This window comes from Sphaeramia orbicularis, chromosome 4 (genome assembly GCF_902148855.1).
Source record: "Sphaeramia orbicularis chromosome 4, fSphaOr1.1, whole genome shotgun sequence".
Classification (NCBI taxonomy): Eukaryota; Metazoa; Chordata; class Actinopteri; order Kurtiformes; family Apogonidae; genus Sphaeramia; species Sphaeramia orbicularis.
In genome coordinates, this window is record NC_043960.1 from 37,220,328 (window position 1) to 37,238,106 (window position 17,779).

At 39.1% G+C, this 17,779-nt stretch overlaps 1 protein-coding gene across 5 annotated transcripts in view; it reads right to left on the reverse strand.

The window, feature by feature from the left end:
- Nucleotides 1-5,408: 5,408 nt before the first annotated feature.
- The window catches only part of suco (SUN domain containing ossification factor), a 36,766-nt gene continuing 24,395 nt past the window's right edge, over nucleotides 5,409-17,779 (reverse strand). For 2 of the 5 annotated variants that reach the window (XM_030132154.1, XM_030132152.1), the window contains exons 12-24: nucleotides 17,448-17,468; nucleotides 17,084-17,139; nucleotides 16,348-16,439; nucleotides 15,870-15,935; nucleotides 14,971-15,054; nucleotides 13,635-13,725; nucleotides 11,549-12,919; nucleotides 11,332-11,419; nucleotides 11,098-11,202; nucleotides 10,644-10,798; nucleotides 10,272-10,363; nucleotides 9,396-9,451; nucleotides 7,927-8,511 (exon numbers count right to left, since the gene is read on the reverse strand). In XM_030132154.1, coding sequence (XP_029988014.1) covers nucleotides 7,927-8,511; nucleotides 9,396-9,451; nucleotides 10,272-10,363; nucleotides 10,644-10,798; nucleotides 11,098-11,202; nucleotides 11,332-11,419; nucleotides 11,549-12,919; nucleotides 13,635-13,725; nucleotides 14,971-15,054; nucleotides 15,870-15,935; nucleotides 16,348-16,439; nucleotides 17,084-17,139; nucleotides 17,448-17,468 — 2,862 coding nt within the window. Of the gene's footprint in view, nucleotides 8,512-9,395; nucleotides 9,452-10,271; nucleotides 10,364-10,643; nucleotides 10,799-11,097; nucleotides 11,203-11,331; nucleotides 11,420-11,548; nucleotides 12,920-13,634; nucleotides 13,726-14,970; nucleotides 15,055-15,869; nucleotides 15,936-16,347; nucleotides 16,440-17,083; nucleotides 17,140-17,447; nucleotides 17,469-17,779 lie in introns of all 5 variants that reach the window. The other 3 variants (XM_030132151.1, XM_030132153.1, XM_030132155.1) reach the window with 3 other exon arrangements.

Here is a 17,779-nt window from a genome sequence, read left to right on the forward strand (position 1 = left end):
ATATGGTGAGTTGAGAGAGACAATCACAATATATAAAAGACATGACAAACTGTGAAGCTGAAACTGAAGCACTGTGGTACTGTTTATCTTTCAAATGTTCATTGTGGTCGGTTTCAGATGCTGCAGCTCTTTCATAATTCATAGTTTGAGTTATTGTTTGTTCAGTATTAATTGTCAGCCTTGTAAATCCAAGCTGGACTGACTGTACATATTCTGACCAAGGAAAATCAAATTCTCACTTTATGCAGTAATCTACACCTGGCTTTTCTGCCTCCGTCCATAATAATATACATAATATAGACTAAATTTCATCTAAAAATAACATTTATTTACAATATAGTATAGCAAACTATTACATGATCAGAAACAAATTAATTGTAGCAAAAAAAAAAAAAGTCTCCATTTTGAATGTCTGGGGTCGCCAGAAATTTGTGATGTTAAAATGGGGTCACGAGCCAAAAAAAGTCAGGAACCACTGACCTAGACTCATCTGTAGCCTGACTGGTCTTTGGACTGGGCCGATTATGTATGATCAGTGGTGGGAGAAGTATTTATACTGGGATAAAATTATCTAACTAAAAGTAAAAGAAGCCATTGTGCAGTAAAAATGGCCCATGTGAGTATCGTACTATTATGACTCGTGTGCTAAAAAAAAAAAAAAAAAAATGGATGCTGTCTAAAATGTGAATGAAAACAGACTGCAGTGTTTTACAAATGTGCTAAAGAACACAAAAAACATAATGTTTAACCCATAAAGACCTAGTGTGACTTTTGTGGCTGTTCCCAAATAATATTTTCTCTTTATTTGACCTTCCGTAAGTGATTTATCACTGTTTATGATAATATTATCCTCTGTATTTTACTTTTTTCTAGGAAAATCAGGTATTTTCCAATGTTTAATTCACTGATCATGTAGATGGCCATAAAAGCTCAAATTAAAAACAGAGAAAACTGAAGAAAAAGCATCTTTTTTAGTCAAATATATTGTTAAGTGAACATAAACTGTCTCCATTTACTGTTATTTATCAAACTCCATGGGTTTTACTGGTGAATCAATGTTGTAGAAGGTGACAGTGTTTCCACATTCACTACAGAACCTCTGAACGTCCAAACGGGTGACCATGAAAAGATGACAAATTGCTTTTACACCAATTATTACATGTATTGATAGGATTAGTGGATTGACGGGTATTAAACAGTTCAGATCAGTAGATAATTTTGGTCAGATAGCTGGGTGGTGGATGTTTGGGTCTTTATGGGTTAAAATGAGAAAACATACCAAAAAATAAAATAAAATACAATAAAATAAAATAAAATAAAATAAAATAAAATAAAATAAAATAAAATAAAATAAAATAAAATAAAATAAAATAAAATAATTTCGTATGTGATGGCAGAAAAATATCTCCAAAAAAGTGTAGACAGGGGAGGCAACAGGCTGGAAATATATTATGCTAAAGGAAACAACTGGAGGAACATTTTTAGGTTCTGGGTATAAATAGCGCAACTCAGAGAGGTGGAGTCCCTCTGAAGTAAAAAGGTTCACCACTCTGCAAAAAACTGTTTCTACAACTTGTGGGCCAATTTCAGAATAACGCTCCTGAAAGAACAGTTGTAATATTGTGTCATATCATGTGTACACTGTTTGCACGATTATTGGGCAAGGTGTATTTATGAGGATTAACTTTATTATTGAACAACTACAATGCTCTTGGTCAATCCAAAATGTTAATAAACCTGAAAAATTAAGAAAGTAAAAGTGAGGTTTTGGCTTTCTGAGGAGAATATCTATGTCTGTATGATTACTGGATGACTATTAGTGCAGAATTATTATGCAACTAAATGAATAATGAAAATGTTCCTGTCTCACTTGTGTATTCTCATCTGTTAAAGTGATAATAAGGGTTTAAGTCAGGTGAGGAAGGAGGCCATGTCATTATTCTTCCATCTTTAAGATCTTTACTGGCTAGCCATGCAGCAGAGTGCTTAGATGCATGTAATGGAACACTTGGGCATAAAAATCATGGTCTTCGTGAAAGATGTAGATTTTTTCTTGTACCACTGCTTGATGAAAGTGTCTTCTACAAACTGGCAACGGGTTTGGGTGTTGATTTTGAGTCCACCTCCATCTCAGAAAGGGTCTAACTAGTTCATGTTTAATAACACACGCCCATACTACTACACCACCTCCACCTGGTGTCTGAGTTGAAGTGGAGTTCTGTGCCTGTTACTGATCCACTATGGGTCCATCTATCTCAAGGGGCCAAAACCAGCCCCCTAAAGGGTTCAATCCGGCCCGTGGGATGATTTCATGAAATACAGAAATTTACATTTAGTTATTAACAATCATTTTAGTTCAGGGGCCACATTCAACCAAATTTGATCTCAAGTGAGTCATACCAATAAAATATTATCATAATAACCTATAAATACTGACAACTCCAAATTGTTCTATTTGTTTTAGTGTAAAAAAAAAAAAAAAAAAAGTAAAATTACACTCACTACATACTATAATATTTACAAACTATCCTGTCACAAAAAATATAAATAACCTGAACAAATATGAACACTTTGAAATGTCTTAAGAGATGTAAGTACAATTTTAACAATATTAACCCTTTCATGCACGAATTATGAGAACCTTAATCAAAATTTTTTCCGGAGTATTTTTATTCCTCTTTAGGCATGAAAAAAACAATGCGATTGAAGATTTTCTTCTGAAAAGTAAACATAAAAAAAATAAATAAAAATAATAATTTTAAAAAAATTAAAAATACATTCAAAAAAAAAAAAATAATAATGAAAAAAAAAAAAAAAATCTTATGAACCTATTTTTCATGAAGTCGCAAAAATGTCCACTCAGCTGAACACCACACGTTTAATTTTTGACACACAGAAACATGTATTTACAAATAAATTGTGTGAAAACTATGGGGAGGGCTTGTGATTCTGGGGGTTTTTGCTCAGGAGAGGTCTACATAATGTTACCAATTCATGTCAGAAAAGATATGTAGTGTCTTAAAACTTTAATAAAAATATGTGTAAAAAAAAAAAAAAACCAACAACAATGAAAAGAACAACAAAATCCATGAATATACAAGAGAACAGCTGTAGAAATAGCTGTCCACTGTAGTGACCAGTATGCATGAAAGAGTTAAACCTGTTACTAAATGTTTTGTGTATTTGTAGATCCACTGTGATCTGTAAGTTGTAATGCACATGTGTAAACGAGAAGCTGAGACATAACATTCTTAAAACTGCACTTATTTTTCTTAATACATTTCAGTTTGTTCATGGTTGTTCGTGTTATTCACATTTTTTAAAGGATAGTATGTAGATTTGTTTACATGATGTGATTCTACTTCATTTTTTTCCCTCTAAAACTTTGAGAACAGTTTGGAGTTGTCATTATTTATATATTATGTTATTTTACATGTCCGGCCCACCTCAGATCATACTGGGCTGAACGTGGCCCCTAAACTAAAATGAGTTTGACACTCCTGATCTACCTGGTCCAACAACAGTCCCTCTCATCTCATCAGTCCATAAAACCTTTGAACAATCTGTCTTTAGATCTTTCTAGGCCTGATCTTGACATTTCAACTTGTGAACCTTATTCAGTGGTGTTCATGTTTCAGCCTTTTTCACCTTGGCTATGTTTCTGAGTACTTTACATCTTGTACATCTGGAAACTCCCGTTAGGTTTCAGTTCCTAAAGATAATGATACTTGAGGCCAGTGGTTTCCTGGTAACTTCCCTCTGGATTCTTCTAAAACCTTTTACAGTTAATTTGCATTTTCTTTTCTTTCCATTTTTTGCAACCTTGTTGACTATTTGCAACACAGTGTGTGATAATCTGGTGGTCATGCTTCAATGGTTTAACTATTTCAAGAAGGTTTCATCCATCTGAAAGGTATTTTACCACTTCTGACTTGAAATTTTTACTCACTTTTCGGACCTATTTTATTTATTTATTTATTTATTAGGATCCCCATTAGCTGATGCAGTACATCAACTACTCTTCCTGGGGTCCTCTCATTCCAAACAGACATACAGTGTCCACTTTCAAGCATAAAAACAATGTGATTCACCCTTAGATTTCCTTCTTAAGAAAACTCAACAGTCAAACAAAACAACATAAACAATAATAATACCACAAGATCAAATTAAAACCAACACAAATAAACAAACAAAAACTAAGTAATTATATTAAATAAATAAATAAACCTAATTCTAATTGTGTGTGTGTGTGTGTGTGTGTGTGTGTGTGTGTACATGCATTTGCTAATATCATATATTTATGTCTACATGTCTTCTGAATTGTTTACAGACGTTGGGTTATTTGATGTTGCTTCAGTTGTCTTTTAAATCTCGCTTTTGTTTGTTCTTTAGTGATCTGTTCTGGAAGAGAGTTCCATTCCACCATGGCTCGATATAGAACTGTTCTTTGCATTGATTGTGTTCTTGCTATAGGAATTGTATAGCAGCCTCTGGTGGCATGCCTCGTGTGGTATGTATGTATGTCAGAGCTATGTGTCAGTTGGTTATATAAGCAGTTGGGGCTTTTTAACACATTAATATTTCTAACAAAAACAACCAATGATGCTGTCAGCCTCTCCATGACTTTCATCCAGGAGAGCTTGACATGCATTTCATTTATATTAGACCTTAGTGTGCATCATAGGGCCAGCCGAGCTGCTCTATTCTGAGCCATCTGCAGCTTTCCTATCTTCTTCTTACTCGCACCTGACCACACCACTGAGAGATAGTCTAAATTTGACAACACTAGAGTCTGAAGAACTTTTACTTGACACTAAGAATGCTGCACATCTGTCTATAGGGTGTTAATCAATTTGGTCCACACTCTCCAATTACTGCACAAATATATTTCACCTAAGAATGATTAAAACCAATAAACACTTGAATTTATGTAGTGTGGAGCTGGAGAATATCCAGACATAACAAGGTCAGAATACTCAGTTGCCTAATACTTATGCACACAGTGTATACCTATAAAGTGAATTTTTCATTAACTTTTTTCAGTTAAACCAAGTGAGCTTTTACGCATTAAAGACAGTTTTCAACCCATAAAGGGACACTTCATCCTTTTTCTTACAAAGACAAAAAATACAAACATAAAAAAAATCAACACATATGGAGAAGTGTGATTTTCAATGGAAAGTAAGACAATAAAAAGACAAAGTAAATACTCCAGTAAAATATATCCAGTAAAATCACAATGCCCTAGGGTCAGCGCTGTTGCTACAGGTGTAGATGCTTAATCAAATGCATACTTAATAAACTACTGCCTCCGATTGTCTCATCTTCCATCACTGAATCCTTTATGCTGACTGTGTGACATATATTTAATATTTTTTCAGCCAACCCAATGAAAGCCAAAGACAATGTGAAAGACAACAAAAAAAAGTTTTATTTAGAAATTCACAGTTTCTAATGGCACTACAGTTTTTGTAGTAACTCACTCCTGCTCAAAAATACTGTGCAGCTCTTCAGAATAGACAGAAACATGTGTTGGAGAGACAGAAATCACAGAGATAAGGAAATTATAGCACTTGACAAATAAGGTAGTTAAAGAAAAAGGCATGAGGAGTCATACAAAGTGCACACTGAGCTCTTAGAAGTTCTCTCCAAGGGTGATCTCTGTATTCACTGTGTTACAGGATAAGTAGATTTAAAGTAGACCTTCTCATAACACAGAGACACACATGTACATAAGGTCAACAACACTTCTCACATGCATACAGGTTTATACACACACGCACACAAACATAAGATCATACACATTCCAAACGGGTAAAAAAAACTCATGATTTGCTCGGTTTGTGGAACATAAAAATCACATGTAGTGTTCCAAATCATCAATCTTTCTTGCATTCCCTTTATTTAAGAACATCTCCTATTCTCCTGGCTTTTGAGGTGGGGCAAACATACACGAGTCAAAAAGTGGTGAGGGGTGAATAAAAAGTCTATGACGAATGTGAGGATGCACGGGGAAAAAAAATCAGCCGGTTAGGAAAAGCAGCCGTGTAGACTGTTGAAGCATTTCAAGCTCCTAACGGGAACTAGAGTGAGTAATAAAAGCAGGCATATTTAAAAATTTCTCTTCACAGTCACAGAGTCATGCAATGGGAGTTGGACTGGATGAAGATGTGCAAAGAAGAAAGAGGAAGCTGGTCAAAGGAGGTCATAATGTTCATGAAAGAGAAGATATAGAAGATTTAGACAGCAGAAGAGTCAGTCTCTGCCAAAATGTACACTTATCCAATTCCAACCAAACAGAGCCAATCAGAAATTTGCATAATTAACATACAGAGACATTTAATTATATTATTATTTTTTTTAAATTATACCCTTTCTCACATCTGAACTCCCTACATTTTATTAAATTAATGTCATTGTAGGTCAGGCATGAACGGGTGATATAAAACTGAAACAAGCACAAAAAAGACACATCAATGACAAACAGAACACTAACCTTAGCCCTTTCCATCTCCAATAAACAACCAGCAGCTCTCAACAGATACAAAAGCAGCTGCGATGATCCGAATAAACATCTTGTCTTCAAAATAAATACTTTACTCTGTTGTGTATATATATATATATAAGCTGCAGGGTATGAGGCTGCAAAGACACTGAGGGGCTGTAATAATGTCAGGGGGCAATCTTTAAAAAAAACACAAGTGTGTACCGTTGTATTTTGTTAGTTGAATATTCACACAGATAAACTACTGTGACACTGCAGGTTTGGGAGACTGGCAAGCCAGTGCCTACGTTAGAGGAATCTATTTTTTTTTTTTTTTTTTTTTTTAAATAAATACTTAAATAAATAAATGTGGTTTCTCACACTTGTCTGCAGGGTCCCAGTAGGTTCTGTGTGTGTTGCAGAAGTGTAAACATTTTGCTCTTCAGCAAGTGCAGCTACAGTGTGCCCTCATTAGGAAACGTCACCTCCTCACAGGTTAAACCATCCAAACCGAGTGATGATACAAGAGGAGAAAGTCTCCGTAACAGAAAAGAAAAAAAAAAAACACACCAAGACTAGCCTCTGACTGAATCTCATGTCCATCACAGTCAAAGCATCTCATAACAGCATATTTTTTCTTCATAAGATGAGCTGGAAAAGTGGGATCTCGCCGCTGCTGCTAATGATCATATGAGGTTAAGTGAGAAGGACTAACATATTCAGACAAAAGGAACGACATTTTCTTCATTCAGCTCTGACGATTGGTTCAGGAAAAGACTGACAGAGATAAGAAGAGAAACAAAGGCTCTGTCTGTGCTCAGGAAAGTTTTAACGCTCTGGTCCCATACTAACACCTACAGTTGAGTCAGGATGCAACACTAGACAGAATGGATAAAATGATGATGGACAGAAGAAAAAAAAAGGATAGAAGTAATAGTTTTTCATGCTCCCCGTATAACACACAACACATTTCATCCAAATACTTCTTGGTGCTCCCGTATGTGAATAAACGGCAGCATGAAGCGAGAACTTCTCCTCACTGGTCTTCAGCTGTCATGTGATAAATGTGCTTATCCAGTAGAAAAACATCCTGAACATATCTCTTATGGATCTGATTTGTGTGAATGTTTTAACACCCCACCACAGTTTCTCTCAAATTCACCACATTTTCATGGTTTTAGCATTAAAAGGTCTAGGAGAACTATAAAGGCACATAACCGTAAACAGGTCTTTGACAGGAGTGGATAAGGACTAGATGATGCTGAGCTACTGCTGCCATAGCCATTTCAGTTCCACGGTTCGCCTGGGTGCTCATGGGAAATGTGGTTCTTTGGGATGCAGTAAGACCTCATTTCCTCACAAATGTAGTCTGCTACTGTATAGTGTGTATGGTTTTGGAAAGGAAGTTGTGTAAAAGGGAACACACGGATATGTGTGAGTGTTCAGACATGTCCAGTGACAGCTGTCACCCCAATGGTCCCAACACTGATCTCCTTGTTTCCTTTAATAAGATGCTGTAGACTGGGTAGAGAACTAACGCCGCCCCCTGGCATCGGAGGGAACTGCAGCTCCGTCTGCCGCGACTTCCGCCGCTTCACTGAGCGCTTCTCCTGACGGGACTTAGCTGGAGGTTGGCTAAGTGGGAAATTCAGGCTGTGGCCATTGCACAGGCCAATAGAGGGGAGGATAGGTGAGGGAGGGGAGAGACGGCTTGTGTAGGATTCCTCCGAGTGGGTGGATGAGCTGCTGCTGCTGGTCTCTGCCGGGGTCTCCTTGGTGGTACAGATGGACTTTAATGACAACACCTCTGTGGAGGAAGGGGGAGGTGGCAATGGAGGGGGAAGGGGTGGAGGGGGAGGTGGAGGAGGAGGAGGAGGGGGTGGGGGTGAGGCTGAGGGGGAGGGTGGAGCAGGTGGGCATGGGTGGAAGCCATTACACTTGATGCCCCCGTTAGTGAGGGGAGCAGAGGGATCAGACGCCTTCAGTGTTTCAACTTTGTCCAATGACTTTGTCTTGCAACGCTTTTTCTGTAAGGAAAAACAGATGAGGAGGAGGGAGTGATTAAAACAACTTTTAGAAAAGACAAGATCACATTAACCAACTTTTGTGCTAGACACTGTATTGTCATTAACAGTTTTAAGAAAACATGCTCTTCAGTTAACAGTAAAGGATGAACCACATCTACTTCATGTGTGATTTGGTTATTTGAATGAAGTCACACAATAGGGTAAAAAAATGAGGGGAAATTTCAAGTGGGAAAGATGTCAATTTAGAGACATTAACTATATGTAGCACTAGGCAATAAAATGATAATTACTTGAAAAAAAAAAAAAAACAACCTAATTTCACTTAAACCTTTTTCGGATAATAATTGCTGTGAACGCTCTCTGTGTGCACTTCTTACGTGTTTTGGTCAGTGTCGATCTGACCTTAAAACCAGGAATACCTGTCTGGTCACTTCAATTTTCAAAATGAAAAATTTGCCTTTTAACTTAATGATTTGACATTTAGTCATTATGATTACTAACATCAAGTAATAGGACCATGTTTAGCATGGTGTCATTTTCAGGCATATCGCCAAGCCCTACTTAGATGCTTTTATGAACAACATCCTTAATCCCTGCCTCCTCTGTGCTGCTGTGATCAAAGCTCCAGTGTGTCAGCAAAGAAGTTGTTAACATGTCAGGAATTTGGACTGACACCGGGGTTGAAGGTTAGCATTTTTCAGATGCTCCCTTATCTTTTCTACTCCACTAAGATCAGAAATGAGTGATTCAGGGGAAAAACAGCATCCAGACACGACCCTTCTTTAGCACACTCATAAGCTGACTGACTGGCACAAGAAAACACAACAGCACTTAAACAAGATGGTTGTCACAGCCAACAGCAGCAGTTGGAACAAACACTGTACCTTTTTCTCTGGAGAAAACCTTAGAGGTTCTACAATGTACAAGTCATCTGGACCTACTGGGGAGGGGAGAGAGGGGCCAGGTTAATGATGGAATGGGAAACAGGAATACATACATGTAACAAGCATGATGTGACCTTGCAAGTAGTATTCTCAAAGATACATGGGCGAAAAAAGTATTGACATTATAACCACAAATACAAATAATATTACAAGTCAAAAGGTTAAACTAAAAATCACTGGAATAGTCCTTTTTGTTAAATTGGTTACTACTTGCAAATGTCTATGAGCCAGCAAAGCATCGTGCTCTATTATTACACTCCTTAAGCCTGCATGTGGTCACAAGCTGGCAATGACAGCCTCTCAGCCTCAAGGGCAAACTCATACGTACACACACACACACACACACTATAATGAACAGCAGGGAGAGTTTCAGGTTTCATGACTCAAAGACGTTATTCTTTTACTGCTTGCTCAAGCCACTCCTCTGTATACTTGTATTGCATGAAGCACTGACAACATCAGGGACATGAGCCTCTAAGCATCATGTGTAACAGAAAGCAGCGAATAAACAGAGTGAGAAAGTCAAAGAAAGAATGAAGAAAAGAAAGAGACTCAAGAAGACTCAAATGTAGGCAGTTTTGCAGAAAAAGCTGCAGCAGTTTGATGCAGATAGACTGGAAGGGCCATAGTTGCGGCAATAATCTTTATATTGAGCTAAGACCATAGGATCAAGTCTCAATTTTGCTTATGTTTCAATGACAAAGGCAAATGGAGAAACACAATACATGGAAAAAATGAGAAGGTACAGTAGGTGGGAGGAGAGATTTATAGGTGTAGGGTGTGTGCATATTTGTATTTGGGAGTGGAAGCTCTTACCTTCTGTAGAAGATAGGTGGAACGACTTGGAGCGAATAAGCGGACAGGTCACCCTGCGCTTCAGGCTCATGTCATCGTAAGAAGAAAAACATCTGACGAGAAATAACGTGTTGTTGACATTGACTTAATAAGTCCAACTTCTTTTTGTTACAAGAGATAAAGAATAAAAAAAGCAGATAATGAAGGATGTATTTCTATTCAAAGCAGCCAAACAATAACGCATACTGTTACACATTTGAAAATACTACACGCAATAAGCAGGGTGTCCAAAAAAAAAAAAAAAAAAAACAGGCCCCATGGGAAATAAATGTTCTATTCTTATGTGAAAGGCATGTGTGGGAGCATGTGTTAGTGCATGTGTTTGAGACAAACCTCTTGGGGCTGGGGTAGTGGTTGCTCTTGGGGAGGACAGCAGTGCTGGTGCTGGGGTTAGGAGACGAGCTGCGGCAGCACTGCAGACACAGCAGGACGCCCAGAGACAGACACAGAACCAAAGAGACTACCAGGTAGCTCTGACGGTCTGATACCTGCACAGAAACACAGACAAAATGAAATCCAGTGGCCTGTACCGCTCATCACACGTCATGAGAAAGAAAAGACATTTTTGGGATAGTTGAACCTTGTGTTCTAACATGACCCTTTCAAAACAAACTTGGTACTTTTCCACTTGCCACACCTCAGATCCAATTATGAAAATATAAATACTATATCTAGTGAGCGTAAGAGGAATGCATTCCTAGTAAAATTAAACTATTAATGATGAACATAAAATCAATATGTAAGAAGCCTGCAAAATAACACCAATCAACAGTAGCATGTATGTTACCTCTCTCTGCAACTGGCTGACTGTAGCAGTGAGATTGAGCATCAGTTTAGTGATGTTCTCCAGCTGGCTCTGCAGAACCTGAATAGAATCTGTCTGCCTCTGGTCCTAAAGTTAGTCACAGGAGAAGTAATGCTCAACAATCACTCATCTGTCATTTAAAGCTGTCAAACCTTCACATGACAGTTAGCTGTTCACAGCCCTTGCTCTAATTATTGGCTTCAAAAGGAAACTGACCTGTTCCTCTGCAATGCGGGAGGTGTTCTGCAGTTTGATGATGGTTTTGTTGAATGCTCGCTGCATTTCCTCCATCTGTTTACGGTATCTGAATAACATACAGAAAAATAATCTCAAACAAGGTTCTAGTAAAACACATTTTACAGATCTTCATGGTATGCAATTTGCTGTAGAATCATTATGGTGCTTGTATGTTTATTTAGTCCAGTGGTTTTACCTTTGGCTGAGTTCCTCCAGGTATCTGCTGGACAGACTCATGTTCATCTCCAGTGCTTTAATCCTGTTATTCAGCCTCATGAACACGCTCTCCTTCTGACTGGAGCCGTGCACTGCTCCTCCATTCACCAAAACACCATTGCCATTTATTGCACCGCCATTATAATCACCCCCATTTTGCAGCTCTGCATAGAAGTCTGTAGCCGCCCGGTGGCCGTTCCCATTACCACTGTTGCTTAAAAGCTCATCATCCACTGCGTCCTCACCTCGATGAGGCTCCCCAGTCAGAGCAAGGGGGTCTGTCTGCTCCCCGTGGGTCTGAGAAGCAGGGGCACTGTGTTTCTGAGAGTCCACAGTGTCTGAGCCTGATTTAACTGTGTCTGTGTGACTGTCAGAGGTCGAGACAGCTGTTGGCAGTTCAGTGGGAGGAGGAATAAGGTTTTCCAGCCTTGAAGCAGTGGGAAGAGGCTGAACAGGTTGTTCTTTGACAGAAGGAACGACAATAGCAGAGGAGGCTGTTTCAGATGCCAGGGGCTGTGAGAGGGAACTGACAGTGGGAGTGGAGGTGGCACTGATGGCCTGCTGTGTCTCTGGGATAGAGACTGCTTGGAGAGGAGGAGTGGGGACAGGGTCCAGGGCTGCATCTTTAACAGGAGGTAGGACCTTCTCCTCATGAGTGGGGGTGGGCCGTGTCAGGTAGCTGTGCGTGTCTGAGAAACTCTGAGGAGGGAGGGTGGAGGTTCTACTTGGTTCTAGGAGGATGTTGAACTCTGGAGTGTGTGGATCGTGAATGTGAGCAACATGTTCCTCCCCCAAAGGTTTGGCCTCGTTTTGTCCTTTAAGAGGCACCTCGGGCTCTGAAACCTTTTCTGTGAGTGGAAGGGCTTCTTGGACCGGTGGTGTAGGGGCAGGGGCGGGGATCAGTGGAGGTGTATGTGTGGGGGGAGGGGTGTGTGTTTGTGGCTGAGTCTGTGTTTGAGTGCCGAGATTTCTCCGCCTGATGCTGCGGAGTCTCTCCTTGGCTAGTCTGGCAGAGCACCAGCGATGGAGCAGTTCCGGCAGGGTGGCCATGCAGGACAGAGACAGAGAAGAGAAGGACAAGAAAGGACAGTAGGCCTGGCTCTCCCACTGGTTCCTGTCTGCCTCCTTCCTTGTCTGTTCCTCTTCCTTCTCTTCTTCCTCCTCCTCCACTTCTTCCTCCATCAGTGTGACGGTTGACTGTCTGGGCTCTTCATCCTCCTCTTCCTCCTCCTCTACCAGGGTGACAATCTGTCTGTCCTCCTGGGATTCAGTTGATGACAATGGAGGAGTGGAGGACTGACTGGAGGAATTAGAGTCCTCCTGGGTGTGCCCCATCTCTGTAGGCTCCAGTCTAGAAGTAAAGAAACCGATACTTGAGACAATGTAATTGTTGTGTGCAGTGTTTTATTCAACATGCATTATTTTGAGCGTGTGAAAAAAAAGTACAATACAACACTCCTTTTACTAACTCTTATGTATGAAGATTCAGGAGAAGCCATGTTATGAAGTCTCTTACCTTGACTCAAGTCTAACTACTCTAAACTGTTCTAGAAGCAACTGTGAGAAATCCTTGACATGTTTATTTTTCGATGTGTCCACCTATCGGTATAAGAAGGTCTGTTTGTCTGTGCGTCAATTCATATTACGTCTAACAAACAATTTTCTTGGGAATTTCAAGTCAGACTGATTTGGAACTGGACAGATAGGTTGGTAAAGTTAAGATATTACTGATACAAGGATAGGATAATTTTTTTTAATGTTTCTGCCATTGCAGCAATGCTAGAAATGCAACTGTAGCGAGTAACTCAAGTAAACTCGAGGCAATTAGAAAACAAGTGGAGTGAGATATTGTATTGTCTAAAAATACAGGTTGTTTAGTGTCACAGACCAGCATGCTGGCACTATGTGCACGATTCAATTCATCTTGTTGTGAATCTTTTGTCCAGAATCACTGATACCCTATGGATGGAAGCACTGCCATCCTGAAGACCCCAAGCCGTTCAGGATTTTCCCTTCATTTGTCATCTATGTCTACGTATTTGTATATTTGTATGTGATGGTCTTACACTGTAGAGCTATGAAGGATTTCAGCTGGCTTAGTTGTCACATCTGAGCTTCCCTCCTCCCTGTCCTTCTGGACCTCCGCAGATGTGTTACCTAGAATTTGAACAAATAAGTAAAGTTTACCAAAGTGACTGATCACAGTGTACCACTGCACAGATCCACATAAATCAGCAGTGGCGTCTCTCTTAATAATCTAATGTAGGAGGTACAAAGTGGAACAGAGACCGTTTTCCCTGCTCAGTGTGGTTGGCAAGGCCATGCTTGAGAAAGTAAAAAAAACAAAAACAAAACTGAGAACTGGTCTGGTCCAGTTAGAACTGATTTCTCTACTATGCTCCCCCTTTCTAATTCTACAGGCACAAATGGGAATCAGTGCTGCAACTGTAGAGAGCTACCATGAGCAAAAAAGCGTGATACAGCTCCCTGTGAGGGAAAACAGGGTAAGGAACAGTCTTTACGTCACAGCCCCCTTCAGTCTTAATACGTCCCAGCTCCTCGGCTAAGTAAAACACAGAACACTGAAATGCTGCTGGAGACCTCCCGCCAGCAGCCAAATAAACATCTGGCTCCCTCAGTACATATGCACGTTCACACTTGTGCTATGCATATGCTCACGTTTTGGAGAAGGAAAAAAAAGTGACCCAGTTTTAGAACCAGTTAATCTAAACAATATGTGTGAGCATGGGCAGCCCAGTGGTTACAGACAAAGGAGAGACGAAAACAGCAATAGAACGAGAAGAAATCAAGCAAAGGGAAGCAGGGCAAGATACAACATGTTAAAGACTCTGAAAAAGGTCTCACAAAAATTATCATCTTAGCATTACAACTATCCAGCAAACATTTTCAGAGTTATTATCTATAGCCATAACGATGACTCATTTCAGAGACACAATAGTAGATGGCACCAGTGTTTTGTCACCAAAAGTAGGAGAAGCAGTTCATAGTTTGACAAGATTTGTTATCTGCCCTATAATGCATTTTCTCTTTAGCAATGTATAATTCTCTTCTTTATTATGTGGACCTGGGAACAATCAGTAGTTTATATGGATGAAACAGTTGTATTTTGTCAAAGAGAACAAAACAATTGCATCTTATGTGGAGTTACTATGTATTATTAAACAGTATTTTTTGAAACAAACTGTTTCCAAAGGTGAAAAAGTCAAGAAAAATGGAAAAGTAACAGAGCTTCAAGTTCTTACAATGACCCAAAGTGGTAAAGCAAAAAACATACATGGAAGTAAAAGTGCAAATTTACTAGATCAAGTATTAGCCATAAAAGGTGAAGTGAGATGATAAAAAACAAACAGGATACATTGCAGAGAATATAAAAAAATATACCTCCTGTTTCTGCTCCTCCCTCCAGCTCTGGCTTGCCACCCAGTACATTAGCAGCAATGTTGTTTACCATGTTTAGGATGGCATCTGAAGGAAGAGAAACAGTTATTTTGGAAGGTTTGTGGTAAATAAGTTGAAAGGTAACTGCTTGAGACAAAACACACATTAGCATAACTAAAAATAAAAACCACAAGCTTTGGCAATAACTTGTCATTTCCCCCCTATTCTGACCTGCTGCCACGTATTTCCTCTACTGTAGATAATTTTCAGTGTTATACTCCAGAAGTCACTACTCTTATTTTTTTTAGTCTTCTGAGCCCATCGACCTAAAGAAAAACTCACGGTTTACCTGGTATTACCAGTTTTACAGTCTTCAGGATTTATGTGTAGAGTGTGTGTAGTGCACATGCCCTCCCTTTACCAAACTGAGAGACATAGGGGCACCAGTATGTGAGGATGTCTGTGTGTGGTTAGAAAAAAACGTGAAGTATACGCAGCAAAATTTCTGCAAACCTAACCTCAGACTATGTCTCTGCGCGTGTAAAATGCCAAGTAGGTTAAAGATACGAGGAAAGCATTCCACAGTGCTTCTTCGAATATAAATCTATATCTAACTGAGGCAGTCAAAATATTGGTTTGAGGCTGTTGAGTGTCACCACATGCTGCTGCAGAATGAGGAAGCATTCACAGCCTGGTCTCGTAAAAATTTTTGTTTCAGCCTTCAAAATCTTTGGCAATGTCATAATTATGCCCCTGTTGTGTAAACATCATTATGAAAAGTCCTATCAGATAAAAGATTAGAGTATTTGTACTGGTTATATCATCAGTACTTGATGTCAGCTGTATTGATGTGGTTCATATGCTGCCATCTGTTAATGTAGCTGGATCCTGTGTGTACATACTAGTAGCTGAGCCCAGGAGGTTTTTTGAGGCCTTGTCTTCTGATGGTTGGTAGCCAGGAGGGTAGTCTAAAAAAAAAGAGGAAATTTACAAACCCTGATTAAAATATTTAGGCATCCACAGTGATATGATAAATGTTACACTTTTACCAAATTTTACAATGAAATTAAAAACACAGTGGGCACATAATTGAGAAATCAATAAAGAAACTCTACAGAAAAAGGCTCTGCTGATATTTACAGTCAACCCTGGCCTCAGGGATGTGGATACAGCATTTGAGGACAAGACTGTAACTGGATACTGGGTAATTCAGTATAGAAGTTTGCAGCACATACATTGTCTTGCTAGGGAAGGCACAATATTACATATGCATACATTCATCTTTGTTAAGTGTGTTCGTTTTTTTTTTTTTTAAATAGGGAATTTGCTTGTTATGTTGAAAAGATCATGTCTCTAAAAGCCCAAAACACATAATATTACCATAGTCTTCATCCAAGTACTCCAGTCTCTCTGAAGGGTACTGAGAGTCAGCTATCTCCTCGTACTCTTCCACCATGCTGGTACCAAACACCCTACACACACACAAAACACACTGTGTTACAAGAGTTATCACCACACAGCTGAGGTGGCAGATTTATTTTTTCTGGGAAAGGACTGCTCTTGGATTACACTTTAAGAACACTGTTGAGAAAATGGTGACTTCTAGTAATTATTAACTGTGTAGGTTACAGCATTTTCACCACTTTGACAAAGGTGACACACACACACATCTCTCTTTATCTTAGGGTTAAGGTAAAGGCCTGTCTGTACAGAGAGAATGTAGAAAATCTACTCCAACCCTTTCTGTTAAAACAGTGAGCAGGATTTTACAGCTACTACGTTCAGGTCCTTTATAAGTGTTTTGATATCTTCCGCATGCACATCCATAATAGGTATGCGTTTTGTATTTCTGTAAGTCAGCCTGATAAACCCCAGTATTGTGTGTTACAGTATAAATGTAAAAAGTAGAACAAGAAAATGCAGCAGAGTTACTATTCTTGTGAAAGATAAATCACTGTCCTTTTCCCAAAACACTTTCCTTTCAATAATGATTTTAACAGGTCAAGTGTTTTTAGGGTGAAATATGTGTGTTAAGAGGCCACTTCAGATTCTCAAAATAAAAAAAAGTAGGTCTGAGAAGAGAAACAGAGATGAGAAGAGCTATTTAATCTGCTACCTGATAAGGCTGAGGGGACAGAAGTGCTCTGATCCAAAATGGGAGAGGAGTTCAACCTGTAGGTAAAACAGACAAAGGATTCACATGAAAATATTATCAGCACAACTCCAAAAAGGTGCCACTCCCAAAACAGAATGTATGCCCAATCAGTACACCCACAATCCACCACACATGTCAACATTGGTATTAAAGGTGCCAAGCACTCATAGTAGGATTCATGTGCAAGTTCTACTTGGTTAACTTTAACATGCATTAAAGTTGTCAGCTGTGCTCTGCAAAGCTTACCCATTACAGGTGTGTGATTATTACAGGAGCGCATTTTAGAGCTCATCATAACCTCTGACAGAGAGAGAAGAGTGCTAACCTTTATGTACTTGATGAACATCTGATGCGAGACAGGAGAAGGACAGGAGGAGAGAGAAACAAGATAAAGAAATCAGTAAAGACTGATGAGGCTACAAGCAGGTCAAGAATGTGCTTACAGTTTGGTGCTCTCAAAACTCAAAAACACTGCTGATAAATGCAGAGTCATAGTTCCAGAACAGTTTACAGGCAAATTACCGGAAAGATATTTCTAAAGAGAAGTCAGAAATAAATGCAGACAATACAACAGTAAGGACAGGCAGACAGGACAGACGTATATACTTCAGAACAGGAGAAAACTGCTTAGGTCATAGTGAAAAAAACAATTAACAA